Source organism: Ictidomys tridecemlineatus, chromosome 13, assembly GCF_052094955.1.
Source record: "Ictidomys tridecemlineatus isolate mIctTri1 chromosome 13, mIctTri1.hap1, whole genome shotgun sequence".
NCBI classification, from domain to species: domain Eukaryota; kingdom Metazoa; phylum Chordata; class Mammalia; order Rodentia; family Sciuridae; genus Ictidomys; species Ictidomys tridecemlineatus.
Genome location: NC_135489.1, coordinates 48768322 through 48791583, shown reverse-complemented (window position 1 = coordinate 48791583; position 23262 = coordinate 48768322). Strand labels below are relative to the sequence as shown.

At 40.8% G+C, this 23262-nt stretch overlaps 1 protein-coding gene across 1 annotated transcript in view; it reads left to right on the top strand.

Moving 5' to 3' along the window:
- Colec12 (collectin subfamily member 12) overlaps nucleotides 1–23262 on the top strand; it is a 181168-nt gene that overhangs the window by 2309 nt on the left and 155597 nt on the right. Inside the window, exon 2 of the mRNA XM_005329023.4 lies at nucleotides 18833–18883. Within this exon, the coding sequence (XP_005329080.2) occupies nucleotides 18833–18883 (51 nt within the window). The remainder of the gene's footprint in view (nucleotides 1–18832; nucleotides 18884–23262) is intronic.

Genomic DNA, 23262 nt, shown 5'->3' with positions numbered 1-23262 from the left:
TCTCCGAAATTTAGCAAGACCCTTACTGGGACCCTCTCTCAAAATAAAATATAAAAAGGAGTGGGGATATGGCTCAGTGTTTTTTTTAAAAAAAGAATAAAAACATTTTGTCTGAGGTTTGCTTGCTATTGCTACATAATTGGCACTCACTTGTCTAGTTGGTGAGATGAGGAAGGGAGGAATAACCATTGAGTAACCATTTTTTAATACCTACTAAGTGGCATCCATTGTGCTATACTCCTATAAGCATTCTGCAGTTAATCCTCTCAGCATTCCTAAGAGCAGGTTGTGTGTGTGTGTGTGTGTGTGTGTGTGTGTGTGTATGTGTGTGCACGCATATGCATGTGTGTTTGTGTGTTGGAGTTTGAGTCCAGACATGCTAAATATGTGGTCTACTAGTGAGCTAAAGCCACAGCCTTTTTTTTGGGGGTATTGAGGATTGAACTCAGGGGCATAGGACCACTGAACCACATCCCCAGCCCTATTTTGTAGTTTATTTAGAGACAGGGTCTCACTGAGTTGCTTAGTATCTCACCATTGCTGATTCTGGCTTTGAAGTCTTGATCCTTCTGCCTCAGCCTCCCAAGCTGCTGGGATTACAGGCGTGCATTACCACTCCTGGTTCCATAGCCCATTTTAATGGAGCCACATTATTGATGTGGAAACTGAATCTAGAAAAAATATGAGCTAATAACTAGGAGGATGGGTAGGTATCTAAAGACAAGCTTCACAGATTTTCCTGTGTTGCTTGGAAGATTCTAGGACACCAGATACAATGACTTTTTATGTAGAGGAGGAGAAAAGGGTATCCCAGAGAACTAAGTAGCCAAGTAACCTGTAATTGGTACAGCAGCCAGGAAGGGGAGGAGCCAGATAATTAGACCTGGAACTTTTGAACAGTACCCAGGGTACTGTTCCTAGGCATTAAGGAATTATCCATGCCTCCTTACCAAGTGGAATTATTCTGACACTTATTCTTAGGTAACCAACCCAAGATTTCACCTAGGTTCTCAATTATGTTGCATAGTTGCTTATTCATTAGGCTTCATTGAAATTTGATTTTCCTAAATGATAGAAGGCAGTGACAAACCTGCCAATGTTTAAAATCATAGTTGGCCCTCTATATTCACAATAGGTTCTATATCTGAAGATTAAACTAAGGATTAAAAATTTAAAAAAAACTGTGTCCATACCAAACACATACAGACTTTGTTCTTGTCATTATCCCCTAAATAACATAATGTACTAACTATGCATATAGTATTTACTTTGTATTGGCTATTATGTCATTTAAAGCTGATTTGAAGTATATGCAAGGGTGTGTGTGGGTTCTGTTCAAGTAATGCATCATTTTACTGTTTGTTTATTTATTTATTTTTTTTGTGATGCTGAGAATCCAACTCAGGCCCTTGTGCATGCTAAACACGAGCTCTGCTATTAAGCTAAACTATCAGCCCCTAGCCACAACCTTGGTCCTGAGTCATTTTATAAGGGGGACTTGAGCAATCTGGATTTGGTATTGATTTTTTTAGGGGGGGGAGTACAGAGAATTGAACTCAGGGCACTTGACCACTGAGTCATATCCCCAGCCCTACTTTGTATTTTACTTAGAGGGTCTCACTGAGTTGCTTAGCATCTCACTTCTGCCAAGGCTGACTTTGAAGTTGCAATCCTCCTGCCTCAGCCTCCTGAGCCACTGGGATTGTAGGCCTGCACTGCCATACCCAGCTTGGATTTGGTATTGTTGGTGGGGAGATTAATGTGGATGCTAAGAGACAACTATATTAACCTGAAACCTTCTTTTGCCAAGTATAAAATAAGTGGACATATTCTATAGAAATTACCTGACTTTTTGGGCAAGTCAGGTACTTTTTTAGAGTATCTCTTTGACTTTCTAATTCTGACATTCACACTTTTTGGACATGGATTTTGTAATACTCCCAGTTTTGAGTCTAGCAACTTGGGCACATCTGTAATCCCAGCTACTTTGGAGGTTAGGCAGGAAGATTGCAAATTCAAGGCCTGTTTGGGCAACTTAGTGAGACTGCATCTCAAAATAAAAAGGGCCGGAGGTGTAACACTGTAGCAGAGTGCCTCTGGGTTCAGTACCTAGTATTGGAAAAAAGTTAAATTAAAAATAATAACATTTGGACAAAAACCTGGTTTTGGTATAATTCCAATGTGTTATTAGCCACAGCGCCACCTATTTATGGAATATAGCAAACACCTTTCTCTCTTCTATTTCTCCATCCGGGGAGTAAGGAGCACCAAAATAATGACATCATTATACATTTTCCAGAAGATAATCTCTTGCCTCATTGCTGCAATACTTGAAACCTCCCAAGCTGATTAAAACATGAAGTTTGCTTTAATTTATTTCCAGTTTCATTTTCAATTAGCTCATTACATGATACATCTCATCGTTTTTGAATAAATATTCACATTCTTTCTGAAGGAAATCTGACTCCTCTAGAGTTAGGTGTGTCATTACTAAATCTCTTTCCTTATTTTGAAAATTGAGGATATTAGTGAGTTTCAATGCAGAGGCACTTGTTGCCTAAGAGACAACAGAAAACAGCCAGTATCACTTGGGATTACTGAGGTCCAAGTCACAGTTCTAATTTAACACAAGGAGGCTGTTGGTGCCATCAAAACATAGTGTTCAGCTGCGTATTTTTGAACTTTTGTATATAAACATTTCTGCAATACTATTTGGCACTTTAATACTTTTAAAGTGCACTAGTCAGTATTGTACTTCTCCCACCCTCTGTCTCAGTCTCCTTGCTTTCTCAGTATCTCTTTAGATTTCTTGTGCTTAACTGGGATGAGTGTATAAGGGTGGCTGCATTTAACATTGAAAGAATCATATTTTCTGAAGAAACATGTAAACAAAATAAGGCCCTTCACTGATTGAGTATGCGAACTGCCCCTCTGGAGGGCAAATTACAATCTAATTACACTTTTGACTTTTCATTAGTTTGGGGGATGCTTGACATTCTTAATCTGAGGTTTAATTATTGCTAAGTATAGATCTTCTCTGTGGTGTCCCTTGCAATTTCCCAAGATTGTTCCCATGCTTCCTTCTCCCACCCCCAGCCTTTGACCACATTGCTCAAAAGCCAGCAGATGATAGCTCTCAAGCTGTGACATAACTGGGTATCTAATTTTTCTAAGAAACACTTATTAAAATATTATTTCCAAACAGCTGATGCAATTGCTGCCAAAGTCAGTCACGTGGCTCTTGAGTTTTCAAATGGGAAAATACACTTAAATTTTGTGTTAGAAAAAGTGTGTTTGGCCTTGGGTAAACCCAGCATGTGGGTAATCTCTCAGGAAGGCAAATCTGACATATGTCTCCCTGGTGGGAAAAAGAGGTGGAGTCCCTGGAGAGGAAGCCCAGACTGGTGGCAGAACCCACTCTTCCTTCTAGGCATTGAGGGTCCTCAGTAGGCACAGACTGCCTCAGCTTCCAGAGACCTGTCTGTGGCCACGAGGCAAGGAACAGGGTGGGTCCTGTGCTGGAAGATGAATGGCAGGGAGGAGACTGATCTGTTCTGTGGTTTTTGCTCACCAGCAGCTTCTTAAGTATTTTTGATGGGCCACTTAATATCCCCACTTACTTGTTTTTCCCTTACATCAGATCTAACGTTTATTGAGCCTCATGCTGTTGTCATTTCCTCCATTTCACAGATAGGAAAATAGGCTCAGAAAGGTTGCACTGGTCCTAGGGTGTCCAGCTTGTCAGTGGGGGACTCAGTACTCAAACTCTGATCACCTGACTCCAGAATCCACACGTGAAATCTCAGGCCTGTGATAATTGGTCAGAAGTGCCATTTTCAAGGGCATCTTGTAAATGAGGGAGGTATAAACATTCTTTGTAGAAAGTATTTTATTTTATTTTGAAAGTATTTTATTTTTACCGCTGATAACACAGTTTCCAACCACACCAATCACCCAAAGCTTGAGGGAAGCAACTTTTCCATCAAGCAGTGATTTGATTCCTATTTAAGTGAACAGCCAAAACCAATATAGTACCTTGAAAAGGCCATGCTGATTGCTTAAGGGACTTTCATAAGTGTAAGGCCATGAAAGCCAACGTCAGCATAAATTATTACTCCAAAATTAAGGTTTCAAGGAGATTCTACAAGCTCTCTGAACCCTTGAATTTATCATAAATATTTAATCAGTATTCTTAAAAATATAAAAGAAACGTGTTTTACAGCATAGGAGATTTAAAATTAAATAAATTTATTGGACTTGGATATATTAAACAAGACTCTTTTATGTTTCCTGAGTAGCTTGGTGTTATAACTCAGCGTCCCATGAAGTGGAATTCACCAGCCTGAGAGTTTGGATATTTGACATTCTATGTGAATGAGAACTTGTCACTGGATCTGTGGAGGGAGCTGCTCCTTTGGGGGGCCTCTGTCATTTTCTTTTTGGTACCAGGGATTGAACCCAGGGACACTTAACCACTGAGCCACATTCCAACCCTTTTTTATATATTTTTTTTTCTTTAGAGACAGGGTCTTGCCAAGTTGCTCAGAGCCTCGCTAAGTTGCTGAGGCTGGCTTTGAGCTAGCAGTCCTCCTGCCTCAGCCTCCGGAGCCCTAGGATGGCAGGGTGTGTGTGTCACAATGCCTGGCAGATATTTTATTATAACTTAGAAATGTTAGGAAAGTAGCTGATGTGTATAAAACAATTCATAAGGCCAAGGTTAAACTGTCCAACTTTAAAGCAGATAATATAAGCTTTAAACGATAATCATCTTATAAAACATAATTATGCTTAGTGAAACTAGGAGTTGGCCCTGATCATTTCTGTGTGGCCACAGGAGTGTGGACTCTGACACCAGAGAGCCCAGTGATCACAGGCAAGTTATTTAACCTTCTGGGGCCTCCGTTGCTTCATCTGTGGAATGAGAGAGAATGGCATCTCCTGGTTGGCTAGAGCTGTTTGAAGGTTTCAATAGGTTCCTGTAGATCCGTTGTTTAGCATGTAATAAGAACTGAAGATGCTTTAGTTATTGTAATATAGTGTATTATTATAACCTGCTGCTTCCTCCGGGCAGCAATTTAATTGCCAATAATGGACCATTTATGTTAATTGATTCAAGTGATATAGTTTAGATCATAAAGACAAATGTTCAGTTTATTTATTTATTTATTTATCTTGTGGTACTGGGGAGTAAACCCAAGGGTGTTTAACCACTGAGCTATATCTGTAGCCATTTAAAAAAAATATTTATTTATTTATTTATTTAGTTTTGACACTGGGGATTGAACTCAGAGCTACTTAACCACTGAGCCACATCCCCAGCCCCTTTCTATTTTTTATTTTGTGACAGGGTCTCACTGAGTTGCTTAGGGACTTGCTAAATTGCTAAGGCTAGTCTTGAACTTATGATACTCCTATCTCAGCCTCCCTAGATGCTGGGATGACAGGTGTGCACTGTCCTGCGCAGCTTATCTTTTAGTTTTTGAGACAGGGTCTTGCTAAGTTGTTGAGGCTGGCCCCGAACTTGCAGTCCTTCTGTCTCAAAGTGGCTGGCATTACAAGTGTGTGCTGCTACCCCTGGCACAAATGTTCTATTCTGAAATACATTTTCAAATTTCAGATGTGTCGTAACTGACCTCAGGTAGGAGTGAGCTGTGCACACCCTGGGGGTTACGGTTAGCATAGGTTGTCTCCAGTGGTCTTCACTCCTGTGGCTGTCATCAAAAATCAGTCCCAACCCAAACTGCAGAGGCATATTTATAGTGAAGTTTGTCATTGTAGTAATGGTACAACTTTTCTACTTGTTATAGTAGTGATAAAGTATTGATAAATACATATAAATATATTTAATTTACCTGGGAGCACTAATTTTTCAGAGCATTATTTAGGTGCCTAATGAAGATGATATATATATATATTTGGTGCTAGGTCTCAAACCCAGGGCTTCATACTTGCTAGGGAAGTGTTCTACCACTGAACTACCTCCCCAGTTCCTATTTTCAACTTTATTTTGAGATAGTCTGGACTTGAACTTGTGATCCTCCTGCCTCAGCTGAGTAGTGGGTAGCCTGTGCCACCACGCCTGACTATGACATAATATTTTTTGAGACCTGTGTCTCAAATCCAGTGTCCAATTATATCCAGTAAGGATATGACATAAAAGAATCACAACATTAAATAAATTTGTCTTTAAGTAACTATGAAGGCTAATATATGTATATATAAGATTTTTAACCATATGACATCATGTCTATTTCATTAGTTGTGGTAAGTTTTCATTAAGCTGTCGTATTTCTACTTATTATTTACAGTTGGGCCACCAAGTCCTAATTAGTTAGCTTCTTTTTTTCATTTATTCATTTATGTTGTGTGTGTGTGTGTGTGTGTTGCTGGGGATGGACCCCAGGGTCTTATCTATGTTAGTCAAGTGCTCTCCCTCTGAGCTATACCTCTAGTCCCTATGTTTTTCTTGAAAAAATATTTGGTATATACTTTCTGTATGCAATAAATAAATATGTATGTATAAATAAATATCAAATAACATGAGTAAAATAAAGCCTCTGACCTCAAGAGTTTGCAGTCAGCTAGGCAAGATAAGACTATGCATAAACAATTGGAATTCTAGGCAGAAGGTGGAAAGTGTCCTACGTGAGGATCAGATACTCTGGTTGAATATGGGGACATTTTTATTTGGAGAAGTGAACTGATTCAGTTTCTTTCCTTCTTTTTCTCTCCCCTCCCCTCTTTCCTTCTCTCCCTTTCTTTTCTTCTTAGTCCTGGGGATTGAATCCAGGAGTGCTTTACCACTGAGCTACATCCCAGACCTTTTTATTTTTTGAGATAAGGTCTCACTAAGTTGTTAAGGCTGGTCTTGAACTTGAAATCCTCCTGCCTCAGCCCCTCAAATTGCTAGACTTACACTTGTATTCCACCCTGTCCTGGCTAATTAGTGGCTTTGTTGTTGTTGTTGTTGTTGTTCTGGGGATCAAACCCAGGGATGATTTACCACAGAACTATATCCACAGCCATTTTTATTTATTTATTTATTTTTAATTTTGAAACAACATCTCACTAAGTTGTCCAGATTGGCCTCCAGTGTGCAATCCTTCTGCCTTAGCCTCCCAAGTAGCTGGGATTACAGGTGTGTGCCAACAGGCCCAGATGATTTATTTTCTTGAATTATGTTTTATATTTCAGATTATTAATCTAATTACTATAACAGGGTAAATGTAATTAAATAAAAATATCTTATTTTATTTTTTCTAATTTTATTTATTTTTGGCACTGGGTATTGAATCCAGGAGTGCTTAACCACTGAGCCACATCCCTAGCCTTTTTTATTTTGAAATGGGTTCTCATTAAGTTGCTCAGGGCCATGCTGAATTGCTGAGGCTGGCCTTGAACTTGTGATCCTCCTGTCTCTACCTCCCATGTTGCTGGGATTAGAGCTGTATACCATCACATCCGGCAAGAAAAATGTTTCAGAGGGGAGGTAAAAAGTGTGTTGAGGCCACTGTGAAACCAGGTGTGACATTTCAGTGTGGGAGGTGAGAGGAGATCAAATTTGAAGTTTTTTCAATTTTTGCCTCTTAAACTCAGTTTTGGTCTCTCATTGGTAATTTTCATAGTACATTGCTTTAACATAATTGTTTAGATAATCTAAACGTAATGTTAAGTGAATTCAAAGCAAAAAGATATGTCAATTTATGTTTTCAAACAAGGGCTGCATATTTTGTGCCTCCAGAGAAGTGGATAGTATTAGTTTTTCTTGCCAAGTCACCTGTGTATTTGAGTCCCATCAGGACCCTTACAATTTGAGGAAGGAATTCAAGTCCTCATCCTGACTCTGTTATTAATGTGATTGACATAACTGGATGAGAACTTCCTGCATAGAAAAAAGGGAAGCACAGCATCTCTGGTCACCTGTAAGTGATGGACGCAGGTGTCAAGGTTTTGAATGTTCTATCTGTTGCTCACTTTAAGTTGTTGAAGCTGCTAGGAGAAATCTGATTTAGTACCATTACAAATTTAGGGATAAAAGTAACAAAAATGCCCCATCAGTTGTGTTGAACTGTAAAGGAAAGAACAAGGTATCTTATCTCCTTTCATCCCCAGATGAATATCTACTATTTTTATAAGCATCAGAATTTCAAATTGTGCCAAAAATTGGAGTCATTTTATACCTGTAATTTTGAATTAAAAAACTGTACATTGAATCAGAAAGTGGTTCTATTATTTTGTTGCAAAACAAGATTGAGAAAACTGCTGGGTTATTGACATAAAGCTTTTGTAATAGTTTTGAATAGTCTAAAGTGTTTCAATTGCTACTAGCTCCTTCATCTGTCTGGGATAGGGAAAAAGATCTGGAGCAGCTGAATGGAAGGCAGATCTAATTACTCCCTCAAAAATATCATGAGCCAAAACAACATCATCGTCAACCTTGAGTCTCAGGTATTTTATTCTACTGCATTGAGCTCGTACACTTGTAGAATACTTAATAACTATGGTCCGGAAATATACCTCTGTGGAATAGGGAAGTTATGCAAAGAGTCACATAAGATTTTACATTTATAGAGCTATGAAACCAGGGATAATCCAGTAGTCTTTCCTGTATCCAGGGGGAATGTTTCAAGACCCTCAATGGACACCTCAAACTGCAGATAGTACATACATACTCAATTGGGGCATGAAAAGAGATAAGATACCTTATTCTTTCCTTTATAGTTCAACACAACTGATGGGCATTTTTGTTACTTTTATCCCTAAATTAGTTATGTGTGTGTATGTATATATATACACATACACACACATATGTACATATATACATATATATGTATGTTTGTGTGTGTGTGTATTTATATATTGTGTTTTCTTCCTATATATACAGACCTATGATAAAGTTTAATTTGTGGGTTAGGCACAGTAAGAGATTAACAATAAAAGAGGGCCAGGGTTATAACTCAGTGATAGACTGCTTGCCTAGCACATGTGAAAAATAATCATATCAATTATAAAAAATTATAACAATTAGAATAAAAATGGGTGAATGTGGTATTTCTCAGAACATCTATTGTTCTGTGCTCACCTTCTTGTGATGATGTTAAGTGGTACAGTGCACTGGTGACGAGGTGAATTGAAGTGAAGGCATTGTGACATAGCATTAGGCTACTATGTAAGGGTTACTTGAACACAAGCACTGCAGTGCTGATACCATGACAAATAATCTGCTGAGACAGCTACAGAGTGTCTGTTAGCTTTTTGTTGCTGTGACTCAATACCTGAGAAAAACAACTTATAGGAGCAAATATTTATTTTGGTTCATGGGTTTCAGAGGTTTTAATCCGTGGTTGGCTGGCTACCTTTCTTTGGGCCTGTGGTGAGGCAGAGCATTATGGTGGAGAGGGCATGGTGGAGTGGAGCTGCTTACTTCATGGTGGCCAGGAGATAGAGAGAGAGAAGGAAGAAGGGGCCAGAGACAAGATATTCTCTTCCAGGGCGCACCCTCGCTACTTCCTCCACCTAGGCCCCACCTCTTACACTTTCCATCACCTCCCATTAATGCTCCCCAGTTAATCCACTGATGAGGTCAGAGCCCTCATGATCCGATCACTTTGTAAGAGCCCCATCCCTAAACATTGCTGTATTAGGGACCAAGCCTTCAACACATGAGCCTTTGGAGGATACTCCAGATCCAAACTGTAATAGTAACTAACGGGCGGGTAGCATATACAGTATAGGATACGCTGGAACAAGGCATGGCTCGAGTTCCAAGTGGGACTGAGTGGGGTGTGATGAGATTTCATTTCACAACTTACAGTGGCACACTACAACTTAAAACCTATGAGTTGTTTATTTTAGGAGTTTTCTGCTTCATATTTTCAGACCCAGGTTGACCAAGGGTAACTGAAACCAGGGACAGTGAAACTTAAGATAAAGGGGTGGGGGATTACTGTATGACCAGTACTACTTAAGGTGGACTCAAAATCAAAGAATAAGTCAGGTGTGGTGGTGCATGCCTGTAATTCCACTGGTTTGGGAGACTGAAGCAGGAGGATGGAGCATTCAAAAGCCTCAGCAACTTGGCGAGACCCTAAGCAATTTAGTGAGAACCCATCCCAAAATAAAATATAAAAAGGGCTTGGATGTGGCTCAGTGGTTAAGTGCCTCTGCGTTCAATCCCTGGCAAATAAATAAATAAATAAATAACTTACTTACTTACTTAAAGAAAGCCTTTCTTAGCCAGGCAAGATGGTGTGAACCTATAATCCCAGCCACTGGGGAGGCTGAGACAGGTCAATCATGAGTTCAAGGTCAACCTGGGCAATATAGAAAGACCCTGTCTCAAAAAAGTCTTTCTTCAGTTTTTGGGCCCCAAATATATTAAGATAAATCTTCTTCAGTATCCAAGAGATTGTTTAATGCTACTTTGAGTTTAAGCCCAAATTGAACTCATCCCATATTCCTCTTTTGCTAAATGAATTTTCCTATTGTCCGCCTCCCCCAGATACTCATTTTGGACTGAAGCTTTGTGTTTTTTGAAGCCACATGATTAAATTAGCTTTCCTGTACTTCATGAACATTAAAGTTCTGGGATATTTATTTGGACCTGAAAGCACAGAGGCTGCTATTGCTCTTTCTGGCCCCTGGCTTCAAAGAAAACTTGAATTAATTACTAATTACTGTGCAACGAGTCCATGTTGGATATATTCCATTTATCATCTACTTTTTCTTCCCCCAAAATATGAGAGAGAAGAATTATTTGGCCCATTCCACAGGAGACACAAACTTCCATTACCAGTACAAGGTGGGGCCAGTCTTCCAGCCAGGGTCTTTGAATTTCAAAGCCCAGGTTTTATCATTAATGACATCAGCCTCTGACCACAGGAAAGTCACCTTCCAGAATTGTTATAGCAACTTCATGGGAATACCCCAAGTATTTAGCAGCCCAGGAGGCCCTCTTAAAAAGCGACAGTCCCCCACATGATAGCAACTTCATGGAGCACTGGCCAGTAGAGGGTAGCCACAGACTCAGGGATGCAGATGACACTGGTCATTTGTCCCAGGGGTGCAGGGCCAGGGATCTGCTATAGTAGGTAGTGGTGGTGCTGGCCACACATAGTAACAACTTGTAGGAATGCTCAGAGCAGAGGCTGTTCACCAGTGGTTTGGCCTTTTGGTCCTAGGCATTGAACCTGGGGGTGCTTTACCACTGAACTCCATCCCCAGCCCTTTTTATGTTTTTGAGATGGGGTCTCACTAAGTTGTTGAGACCTTGCTGAATTGCTGAGGCTGGTCTCAAACTCTGACCCTCTTATCTCAGCCTCCCAAGTTCCTGGATGATAGGCATCTGCCACTGGGCCTGGCTATCAGCTAGTTTGGAAACAATGAAATATTTTATCAACTTATGGGACTGGACTCTAGTTCTAACAGTAATGATAAGTACATGAAACTGAGAGGCATCTGGACTCAAATGGGGTAGAGCAGCTGATGGAAACACACCTGTACACAGTACCACAAGCCCCACTTAGAAGTCCCTTTTCATGGTCCTTTAGCCTGACTCCTAAAAATCTGAATTTGAGGGCTGGGCCTGTAGTTCAGTGGTAAAGTGCTCACCTAGCATGTGAGGAGCTCTGGCTTTGAGCCCTAGGTCCATGACTACTGTATCCTTGGGGCTGAGGGTGTAGCTCACTGGTACAGCCCTGGCCTGACATGTGCAAGGCCCTGGGTTCATCTCTAGCACTGAAAAACAAAAACCCTAGTCAGCCATGTTGTTCAGTTTGGTATTTGTTGGAAACCTATTTTGTGCCAGGTATTTAAGTTTCCAAGTGCAGAACATTTTATTCTGTTGGTTCAGTCTGAACTCTACTCTCTAATTCTTTGAGTATATTTTATAGCTATTAGTGTCTTTGGACCTGAATACTTTATTTTTGTCAATCTAACTTGTTTTTTTTTTTTTTCTTTTTTTGATGAGTTGAAGAGCAGGATTTATTGAAGAATAGAAACAGGAACACAACTCTTGCAGTGCAGCAGGGGACCTGATAGCAGGTTTTCTCCCCTTTCTTTTTTTTTTTTTTTTTGTTTTAAAGAGACAGGTCTCATGCCGGAAGTCTTCCTTGGATCCTGAGTAGCTGGGACTGTATGTCTACCTGACCTCATCTTCCATTCCTATTCCCTGCACCCTCCACCTTAAAAAAATTTTTTTTTTGCTTGTTTTATTCTTTTTTCCCCTCAGAGGTAGGGATTCATAGAGTCAAATAATTTCACAAGTTTATCATGAAAAATAGCAGTTTCACCCCTGGCCCATTCTCATTTCATCTCTTTCCATTTTCCAGAGGCAACCTCTTGATAACATTTTTAGCATTTTCTTTTGGCATTTACTTGTTTTTCAATTACTTTCAGAGGCCAAACAAACCATTCCAAACTCTAGCTTAAACCAGCAGCTGTCTCTTTGTTCACAGTTCTGCAATTCAGGTTGAGCTGGGCAAGGAGAGCTCACCTTTGCTTCCTCCAGTGGCCCTGCTGGACATGTGGTGTCACTGCTGTGTCTGAAGAGTCACCAGGGATGGCTGGAGTGACTGAGGGCTCTCATTTTCCAGGGATTCTCTCTCTTCTGATAGCCTCTGTCTGTCTGGCAGGACAGTCAAGACTTTCACATGGCTGCCGGCTGCCCGGATTATGAAAATAGAAGCTGGAAGAACTCCAAGACCTAGCTCCCAAGTCATCTTCAGCCATTTCTGCCACATTCCATGGGCCAGAGCAAGTCACAGGGCCCAGCCAGATCCAAGGGGAAGGAAATGGAATTGGCTTTGTAATCCCAGTGACTCAGGAGGCTGAGTCAGGAGAATCGCCAAGTTTGAGGCCAGCCTTGGTAATTTAGTGAGATTCTGTCTCAAAAAGAAAAAAAAAAATTGGTACCCCTGATGCCAGTGATATGCTTATGTTGTACTTGCTTGTTTTTTCGTTTGTTTGTTTATCTTAGCCATTATAAGTGGTCACCCCCCCTCCCCCCTCCTGGGAGCTTTTAGGATTTTCTTTTGTCCTCAGTGTTCAGGAATTTTATGATGATGAGCCTTAGAGTGGCTCTCTTTCCTTTCTTTGTGCTGGACAGTGATGGACCCTTTTATTCTGGAAGCTCATGTCCTCCAGGACTGAAAATGTGGCTCAATTACTTCTGCTGTAGTTTTTTTTTCCACTGGAGAAGAAAAGAAGTTCCCTCTGTTCAGAGAAACATAGCAAAATGTGAGGTGCTTGGCATTCAGTAGGTACTTATCTTTTTATCTTCTCCCAAATGGCAGATGTACAAAAAGAGGAAGACTTAATCTCTTTTAAAATTTATGAACTACCAAGAGAGGTAGAGACATGGATATTTCTACTTTGCCTAATTTTTAGTAACTATTGTGTGCCTATCCTGTGCCATGAGTATGCTTGCTGCTGAGATGCTATGTGACAGATTCCCTGGTTTCAAATGGCTTTTCCATCTGATGGAGTCAGAACCAGAACTGCAAAACTATCCCAACACTTGGTCCACAGACTGATTAGGACATTGAAATCTGTATGACTTTAACTCTCCAAGCCAACTAACTTTGCTTAAACTCATGGTCCACGGAAATAAGCAAAGCTTTAAGAATAAATCACCCGAGAATTCTGCTTAATGTTCTCTATCATAGACTCTGGCCCATGTAGTTCTGTGCCAGTTACTAAGGAAAGGAAAAATAAATAAAAGTAACATACTTCAAAATAGGCAAGCAAATTATAGTATAGCTCATAGGTATTAAAGCAAAAATGCTAAAGTACAGTGGTGGAAGCCAAGATAGAAAACTTAAAACACTGTTTTTGTTGTTTAATATGTGAAAGTTGCTTCTTCCCCACAGACAAATTGCTGTCAGAAGCAGGGATCAAGTTATGGTTCCTCTGCAGAACCAAGAGGCTGAAATTGTATCCAGTTCCTTGTCTGTACAGGAGTGGAACAGATTAGGTGGCTTTGACTCTCAGAGAAAAATTTTGGAGGTTGGCAAGTTACTGAGGAGACTGGGCTCCAAAGAAAAGTCCTCATCTGAGTATATCACCTTTGTAGGCCCAGATATTAAAAAGACAATCTGGGACACACTTAACTTGGGTCCACACAGTGTGAGGAGAAGGTTTGCAGAATATAACAATGTGCGTAATATGTATTGGGTTTTATATTATAAATGAAACCTGTCTGTCAGTGGTTAGGGGCTCCACCATAGCCTTTTGCCCTCCAAAATGCTCAGCTGCTAGGAATGCTGACTGTTCATTCCAACTCCTATGGCCTTTGATCAGGGCTGTCTCTGCAATCACAAGCCCCATCAGCTTTTGCCCATTTTTCTTCCTGAAGTCATTCAAACCCCAACCCTACCATCAGCCTGACTTAGACTGCTTTTTAACTGAGCAGCTAGAAAAAAATTGATCCTGGGCTCTGAAAGGACAGCTAAGCTAATGAACTGTATATCAAATGGTAATAGTTTGGGTCTGGAATGTTCCTCAAAGTCCCACCTGTTAAATGCTTAGTCCCCAGCTTGGCAATATTGGAAGAGAGTGGAAACTCTAAGAGGTGGGGCCTATGGGGAGATTTTAGGTCTTTGGGGTCATGACCTCAAAGGGGATTGTGAGATCCTGGTCTCTTCATTTTTCAGTTTTTTACTTTTTGGGCAGGAATCGAGGGGTTTGGCTTCACCACCAGCTCCCCACCAGATTATGCAACCTTGTCACAGGCCTAAAAGCAACAGGCTCAACTGAGCATGAACCAGAACCACTGAAACCATGAGTCAAACTAAACCTTCTTTCTTTACAAGTTGGTTATCTCAGATATTTGTTACAGTGACTAAAAGCTGACAAACACTCTGAGCTCTACCTGTCCTAACTTTGAAGGATAAGAAACAGGATTCTTGAGTCAACATTTGAGAATATTGCATAAAACAAATTTAAGCAAGTCCCCCCTCCACCCTTTTTCAACCCTTCTTAGAATCTCAAATAGTTCAAAAAACGATTATGAACTTCCAAGGTAGAGATCTAGTACATATCATTTTCTAATCGCCCTTCTCCACACTCAAAGAAAAACATGGAGAAGGACTCATTTAAGAAATATTTCTCTAAAAGACCTTTCCTGAGACTCCCAGTTAAAAGTGATCTGTAGTAACTTCTTTGGTACCCCTCATATCTCATGATTTTCCATCTACTTTTAGATGTGGGTGAGATGGAGATATTTTTAAAAAAATTTTTTCCTTTGGTAGCTGTTAGAAAAATGGCTAATCCTTTTGGGATGACAGTAAGGCAAGAAGCCAGGGGACCCTCTGTGAGTCCTAATGTGGGTGGGTGGCCAGTTAGGCCATTGTTTCCTTGAGCCCCTAGAGGGCTTGAGGATACTAATGTGGAGAAGGAAGTAGAGGCAGGACTGAACTGCTTTAATAACAAAAATGTGAGAAATTTCAGTTCCCAGGGAAGTTTCAGGAAGGAGAGAGGAGTCAGTCGGGCTAAATACTGCATGGGAAAAATTTCAGAAAGGGAAAAGAAAACAAACAAACAAATAAACTAATGGCAGCCCTGTTTGAAAGAAGCTCTGGGGGGAGAACAGAAACATCTAACGGGAAATTTTTGAGCTGTTTGCTATTGGGGATGTGGCATAAACCTGCTCTTCTTGTTAATTTTTTTATGAAACCATCAGTGATATTTCCTTGGCCCACAGTGTGAGTGGATCCCGTTGCTGAGGCGATGTGGTGGTGGAGGGGCTTCAGACTGAGGGAGAGGTGACGCCTGGGTGGCCTCTCACTGACTTGGCTAGGTTTGAAGCATATACAGTTGGCCTTCTATATCAGCAGGTTTTGCATTCTTCAGTTCAACCAACTGTGGATGGAAATACTTAAAAAAATATTGTATCTGTACTAATGACTTCTTGTCATTATTCCCCAAACAATACAGCATAGCAGTTATTTACATCATGTTAAGTATTGTAAGCAATCTGGAGATGATTTAAAGTCTGCAGGAGAACGTATGTGTGGTATCATGCAAATACTGTGCCGTTTTATGAGGGACTTAAGTATCTGTGGGTACCCCAAGATGCTAAGGGACAACCACATGTACTGAGTGAATGAATAAACAAATGAATGGATTTCCAAGTAGAAGTAGCAGATAAGGGTTTCTCTTTAACTGAGAATAGACCAGGCCTCAGCCATTAATTTGATAGATTACCAAGTAAAACAGAGACAGAGTAAGGGCTTGGTTTGTGTTTGTTGAACTAACCAATCACAGAGACAGCAAATAAGGAGAAAAGAGCTATTCTCTTGTTTTCCATGCAGAAAGAACTGAAGCTCTAATCTCTGTCATGAGAAGACCACTTTGATTATAAATGCCTGGCTTTCAAGATTCCAAACGAAGATCTCCTCCCTGTCCTCAGCAGAAGGACACAACAGTTGAAACACAAAGATGATCACACCTCTCCATTCCGTTAGAAATAATTGCTCTCTCAATGTGTGTTTTTATAACTCACTATAGCAAACCATTTTTCTCCCTTGTGTTATAGATGCCACACATCTTGGGTTCTCCATAACATTTTGAGGTTCAAATATAGCCAGGGCCTGTTTGGGGATTGGAAAAGACTATCACAGAGGCTTAATTTCCCCTTGCATGAGATTTCATGAAAGTCAGTCACATTTTAGAGAGAAGGACCATGACCTGCCTCATCTCTGAAGCCCAAGGCCAGGCAGTCTCTGACCCATAGTTGAGAGCTGGATCCATGTCCCTGAGCTGACCTGCCCACAGGGAGAAGGCTGAGAGCTTGAATAGTAACAGTGGCCAACTCAAGAATACAGAGTCTCCGATTTATAATTGTTGAACTTAATGATTTTTCAGTATTTTTTCAACTTGACAATGGTGCAAAAATGATACACATTCCATAGAAATCGTACTTCAAACTTTGAATTTAGACCTTTCCGCAGGCTAGGTGACGTGCAGCCCAGTAAGCATTCTCTGGTGAGGCTGGGCAGTAGCTGTGAGTCGCAGCCCCTGTTAAGTCCCATGATCATGAAGGGAAACAGCAAATATGGTGTACCGTTGCTAAGGTATGATGTTGGGTAGGTTAGTTGTATTAAAAGCATTTTTGACTTACATGTAAGTTGATATTTTCAACTTAAAGTGGGTTTATCAGGACATAACCCTATTGTAAGAGAAGAACATCTGATTTGGTCAGGGCCTCCTGGGAAGGCCTGGCCTGACACCTCTTACTTGTCATCAAAACTGTCTCTTCATTGCACAATGAATATGAAATTGTATCTGCATAGTGCTTGCCCTTTGCAGAGCCACACCTGGTGGAACTGTAAATTGAGAAGTTCTTTATCAGTGGTGAGGAATGGTGTCCTGTCCACATTGGGAGGGCCAATTTACACCTTTTGGCAGGAAGCTTGGTTGATATAACATCTCTTTAGTTTTCACAGTGGTTCTACATTTAGGAATTCCCACAGAGGGCCTATGTGTTAAAGCGCATTTACTGGCAATTATGTGGTTGGGTCCACTTACTCAATAGGACAGTGGAAAAGGGTTTGGCTGTCGTTGCAGGAGTTATACTGGGCTTCTGAAGCACTGTGATAATAGGTGGAAGCTCTGACTCCAGAGCCCAGACATCTGAAAAGGAGAGCTTTAATAGATAAGATAACTTAATTTAACTTATCTACTTAATAGATAAGATAACCCTTTGGAGAGTTGATCCTTTATTCAACATTTTTTTTTCCTGATACTGAGAATTGAACCCACTAGCACTTTATCACTAAGCTATACTCCTAGTTCTTTGTATTTTTTTTTTTTTTTTGAGGCAGGATCTTGCTAAATTGCTGAGACTGGACTCAAACTTGGGATCCTCCTTGCCTCAGCCTACCAAGTTACTGGGATTACAGGCATGTCCCTCCCCGCCTAGCCATTTAACATTTATTAAGCCTTTGCTCTGTGAGAAGTGCTATTCTAGGACTTGGGGGTTTATTCATGTGACTCTTTTTTTTTTTTTTTTTTTTTACAGGATCAAAATCTTTATTTTATTTTTTTTATTAGTTGTTCAAAACATTACATAGCTCTTTTTAAAAAAAATTTTATTATTGGTTGTTCAAAACATTACATAGTTCTTGACATATCGTATTTCATACATTTGATTCCAGTGGGTTATGAACTCCCATTTTTACCCCGTATACAGATTGCAGAATCATGTGACGCTTTAAAAATAAAGTTTCTGCTCACGGGAATTATGATGACAATAATAAACTGAAAGGCAAATATACATATAAAGTCAGGAGGACACTATCAGAGAGTGATACTGAAATAAGGCATTATGATGAGGAATGGCTGCAAGGTCCAGAAAGGCATCTTAAAGGAGTCACACTTTAGCTGAGGTCTGAATTAGAAGAAGACCCATGGAGGAAGGAGGAAGATAGCTTGGCATGGTGGCCCATGTCTGTAATCCCAGTGTCTTGGGAGGCAGAGGCAGGAGGTTTGCAAGTTCAAAGCCAGCCTCTTCAACTTAATGAGGCCCTGAGCAACTTATCAAGATCCTGTCTCAAAAGACTGGAGATGTGGCTCAGTGGTTAAGTGCCCCTGGGTTCAGTCCCCAGAACTAGAAAAAAGAAAAGAGGAAGAGCAATCCAGGCAGTGGGAACAGCTAGTCCCCAAGCTCCTTCTTAGCAAGCCTGAGGTGACCTGGGAGCAGCAGGAAAGCCACTGTGATAGGCCTGGGGGTGAAGGGGAGGGTGGAGCTGGTTGTGATCAGAGCCCTGAGTCCTGGTCCACCAGGTGCTGTGTGCCCTTTGCCAAGGTTAAAACTTTGTCTCTTCTTTTACAGACGACTTTGCAGAGGAGGAGGAGGTGCAGTCCTTCGGTTACAAGAGGTTTGGTAAGTTCTAACAAAGCCCCATTCCCTCTCCTGGCCTCAGTCCTGGACACAGTATTTGACCCTCAGAGACTGTCACAAATAACAGGATCATTGAGGGACCTCGACACACATGAACATTTGTGGCACTGAGATTCAGTTTTGGTTGGAAATTGAGTTTCTATGTAACAGGCAAACGATGGCCAAGGAATGGGGGAGTGATGGGATGTTTATGCGCCTGCTGGATACGAAACGGGCAGCTTATTAGTCCAACATGACAGGAAAGGTAAATCTGTGACAAGACAGGAGCAAGAGATGTGGGATTTCTCCATGTTGGTGTTTAGAATCCATCTTCTTCGCTGTGTCCCCCTGTGGCTCAGACCTTGTGGTCATAACTTTGTATTCGTGGATGAGAAAGGGGTCGGGGGGACTTTTCCCAGAAACCCAGCCACACACATGTGCTTTGGGGTAGGCTGAGTAATGGCTCCTCAGACATCAACACCTGATTCCTAGCACCTGAATGTTACTTTATATGGCAGAAAGGACTTTTTGCAGATGGCATTAAATTGAAGAGCTTGAGAGAAGATGATGTGATGATGGAAGTAGAGATTGAAGTGACATGCTCAGAAGGAGGAGGAAGGGCCCTGGAGTCAAGAAGCAGAAGAAGGCAAGGAAATAGATTCCTCCTTCAGAGCCTCCAGAGCAATAGCTGTCCCCCCAACACCTGTATTTCTGCCCACTGAAGCTGACCTCAGACTTCTGGCTTCCAGAACAGAGAGAGAAGAAATTTGTATTGTTTCAATCACCATGTTTGTGGTTATCTGTTACAGCAGCTGTCGGGAACTAATACTTGCTGCTCTGCCTCCTGGGCTGCTGCAGATGGTAATCTTTGCTTGGACCAGGCTTCTCAGACTCTGCAATTTGGCTTTGAAATGCAAGCAAATGCTTGCATTTGTAGTTTAAAGGAAAGTTTAAGAGAAATGAGGTTTATTCTGACCAGCTTATTTCTATGCCTTAGCCAGAAATAATGAAGGATAGAGAGGAGGAGGAGGAGGAGGAGGAGGAGGAGGAGGAGGAGGAGGAGGAGGAGGAGGAGGAGGAGGAGAGAGAGAGAGAGAGAGAGAGAGAGAGAGAGAAGACTATGAAAGATAATGAATCTATTTCCTGTTGCTTAAAAACAGACCCTGGCTGGACTTTGATTAAAGTTAACAACCACCAGCTGCTCTGGCTCCCTCATTGTTTTAGCATTTATCCTTCTGGAAATATACTTCTACTTTTCATTCTGGGAAAACAAAGCCGGGGATGGTTAATATGGGATTGCAGTGGCACCAGGCCCATGGCTTCTCCATTCATGTCTTGGCCCAGTCCTCTCTCCCCTCCTGTATACTCCTATCTCTTTATACCATTACTTGTCCCTGGATTGGTACCCTGTGTCGTTGTGCTTTTCACTGGGGGAGTCACTGAAGGTGGCAGGAGGAGTGAAGATAGAACCAAGAAGGACAAGGGAAAAGAAAGGGGAAGAGCACACTTGTCCAAAGAAGGCAAAGTAAGTGTTGAGATGTTTATATATTTTGGAAAACGGAAGTATGAAGAACAAAGAGAATAAGTTTCTTGAAAAGAATAAATTTCATGGCCACATTACTAGCTAGATGGGTGGGAATTTGGAGAGAAAGACACACAAAAAATTGTACATTGCTGAAGGGGTTTTAATTTATGGAGTTACATGGAAATTGCCAACTGATGACCCAGAGGAGACGTGATAACTTGGAAATATAGGAGAGCACATAAACAGAGAGGCATGAAGAAAATGATACCAACTCGTAGAAATAGAAGAGGGGGCTGAAATTAAAATGGGAAACCTTGGAGTAGAATGTAAAAGGATTATGTTTCTGGGCAAAGATGAATATCCAGCATCGGACTTCGGTAGAACTAGGAAGAACCTTTGCAGTTATTTAAATTAGCCTGTAATTTTCCAGATTAGTGATGTGAGGCTCAGATAGAGGAAGTCCTTGCTCAAGTGAGTTAGCTGGAGCTGGGGTTAGAAGATCTAACTCTCAGACCTCTCAACTTCTGTGTCCCCGAGGAATATCCTGCAGCTCAAGAACCCTAAAGTGAGCCAGGCACCCAATCTGGCCCCATGAGGGGGTCTGATCACTTTTACAGGACCTAGGATTCTGGACCTGGTTCTTCAGAAAGGTAAATAGATTTTCAGTTCCTAAAAAGAGGTCAAATCTGATCATTGAGTCCAGCCGAGCTCAAGAACCCATTCTTTCAGGTGTGGCTAAACTTCAACCATTGAAGGAAGACCAAGTCCCTTCCATGCAGAAGGTTGATAGTAAGGTGTTAAGTAGAAGGTGTCCAGAGGTGGGGCAGCCCTTTGGGCTCTGCATCTAATTTCCCTTGTGACTTGAAACCAGTTATTTTAACTCTGTGAGCCTCACATGCTGCATTTGCCCAATAAGCAGAGTGACAGCTGCTAAGGTAGATAAGTCTACCTCACAGGGCTTTGGTGAGGCTGAGAGATACCGGATGGACAGGAACTTTGAGGGTGCTGCACTACAAAAACACAAGGCTGTATGATCCTTCCTGAGATGTGGGGATTTTAGCACTCTCCAGACATTTTGGTGCAGCCACACTGCAGAATATCAGTGTGACAGGCCTGAAACCTCATTCTGAAGAGATGTGAAGACGTGATTTACTTTGAATATGGTCATATTGTAGCTTATATTTTTGCAAAAGTAGACTCCGTAACTCAGAGGGTTTAGTTATTGCCTAATTCTAGATATGTCTTGTTTATGCAAATACAATAAATGCAACTTGATTTTAGCCTACTGAGGAAGCAGAGGTTAATTCTCAAGACAAGAGGGCCATTCTTTTAGCAGATTGTTACTGGGTGGGCTTCTTTTCCAAAGTTATTTATTCATAGTTATTCAGAAGCATTTGGTATAAAAAGCCAAGGCGGTGCTTTTTAAAATTCAGCATAGTGTTACCATAAAGAGCCATCATGATCATGATCTCTAGTGATCTAGCATGGTGTTGTATTATTTTAGTATAATCAACCCCTTTGTTGTTCACGGACTCATGATTGCATTTTATTTTAAAAAAATGTTTTTTTTTTGTAGTTGTAGATGGACAGCATACCTTTGTTTTATTTGTTTATTTTTATGTGGTGCTAAGGATCAAACCCAGTGCCTCATACATGCTAGGCAAGCGCTCTGCCACTAAGCTCCAATCCCTGCCAATTATTATTGCATTTTAGCGGTAACCAGATCTTCTATTTTTCTTCAGTTTCTCCATATGTCAAAGTTGTTAGCCCCATTCTCAGGGTTCTGGGCAGGTGTCTGAAAAAGAGATAAGAGTTCAGTCTGATGGTTTTGCCACTAATTTGTTCCTGTGTCAAAAGCTTCAAGAAGGGGGAACTTTGAAGAGTTAATTAAGTGAGCATTTTCAAGCTTTAATCAGGCTTTATGGGTCAGCATTTCTTGGCCTGAGTCTGCAGAGCTAATTGAGGTGTAACTATGGTTACAATTTGGCAGAGTTTCTTTTCTGGAGCATGAAGTCTGTTAATTTTTATTTTCCATCTACAAAATATGATATACTACAACAATACTGTTCTACTTCTTTCCCAGTTACTGCTTTCTTCAAAGAATATCACAGGTCATTCTGAAATACCTCAATGGCTTCCTTAGCATATAGGTAGAGAGTCAGCATCACCCCGGGTGCCCTGGGCTCTGTCTCTGGAGCCTGCTTGACCCCTGTCTATGCTGGGGGGTGACTAGACTGACTTTGTTTCATTGATTGGTCCCAGTGGGTTCTCCAGTGTTGTTTTTGGATTGTGACCTGGTATAATAATAGATGTCCAAACTGGAATGATGAAGGGGCAAGAGATACATGGTTCAGCCTGAAAAAAATCACAAGGAGATTTAAGGGTTCACAGTGAGCAACTGTGGGCAGCTGGAAACATTTGTTATTTGTGTTTGACAAACAAAACTTGGACAAAATTGCTTCCTTGGGGGCTCAGGAATAGGGATTATTAATGGCTATGAGAAAAAGATCTGAAAAATTGCAAACTGCAACAGTAACAAAAAAAAACAAAAGAAAGTATGCTCTATGGAGAAGAACTCGAGTATTCAGTAAAAACAAAGTAGAAAAGTTCTAAGGAAACTACTGGAAATAATTTAGGGGTTACAGTTCCAAAGGGAGCAAAATCAGATGCCTTTTCCTATAAAGGTCGATAAGTATGTTCTTTGAAGTACGTTCTTCAATAGTTTTCACAACTTCACAGGCTTTTTATTGCTATAACTTCAAATAAGTGTGGCTTTTTCTTTTCCTTGAAAAATAATTTCAGATTAGGAAGAGAATATGTATATAAACATATATATGTATATACTCACATATGTGTG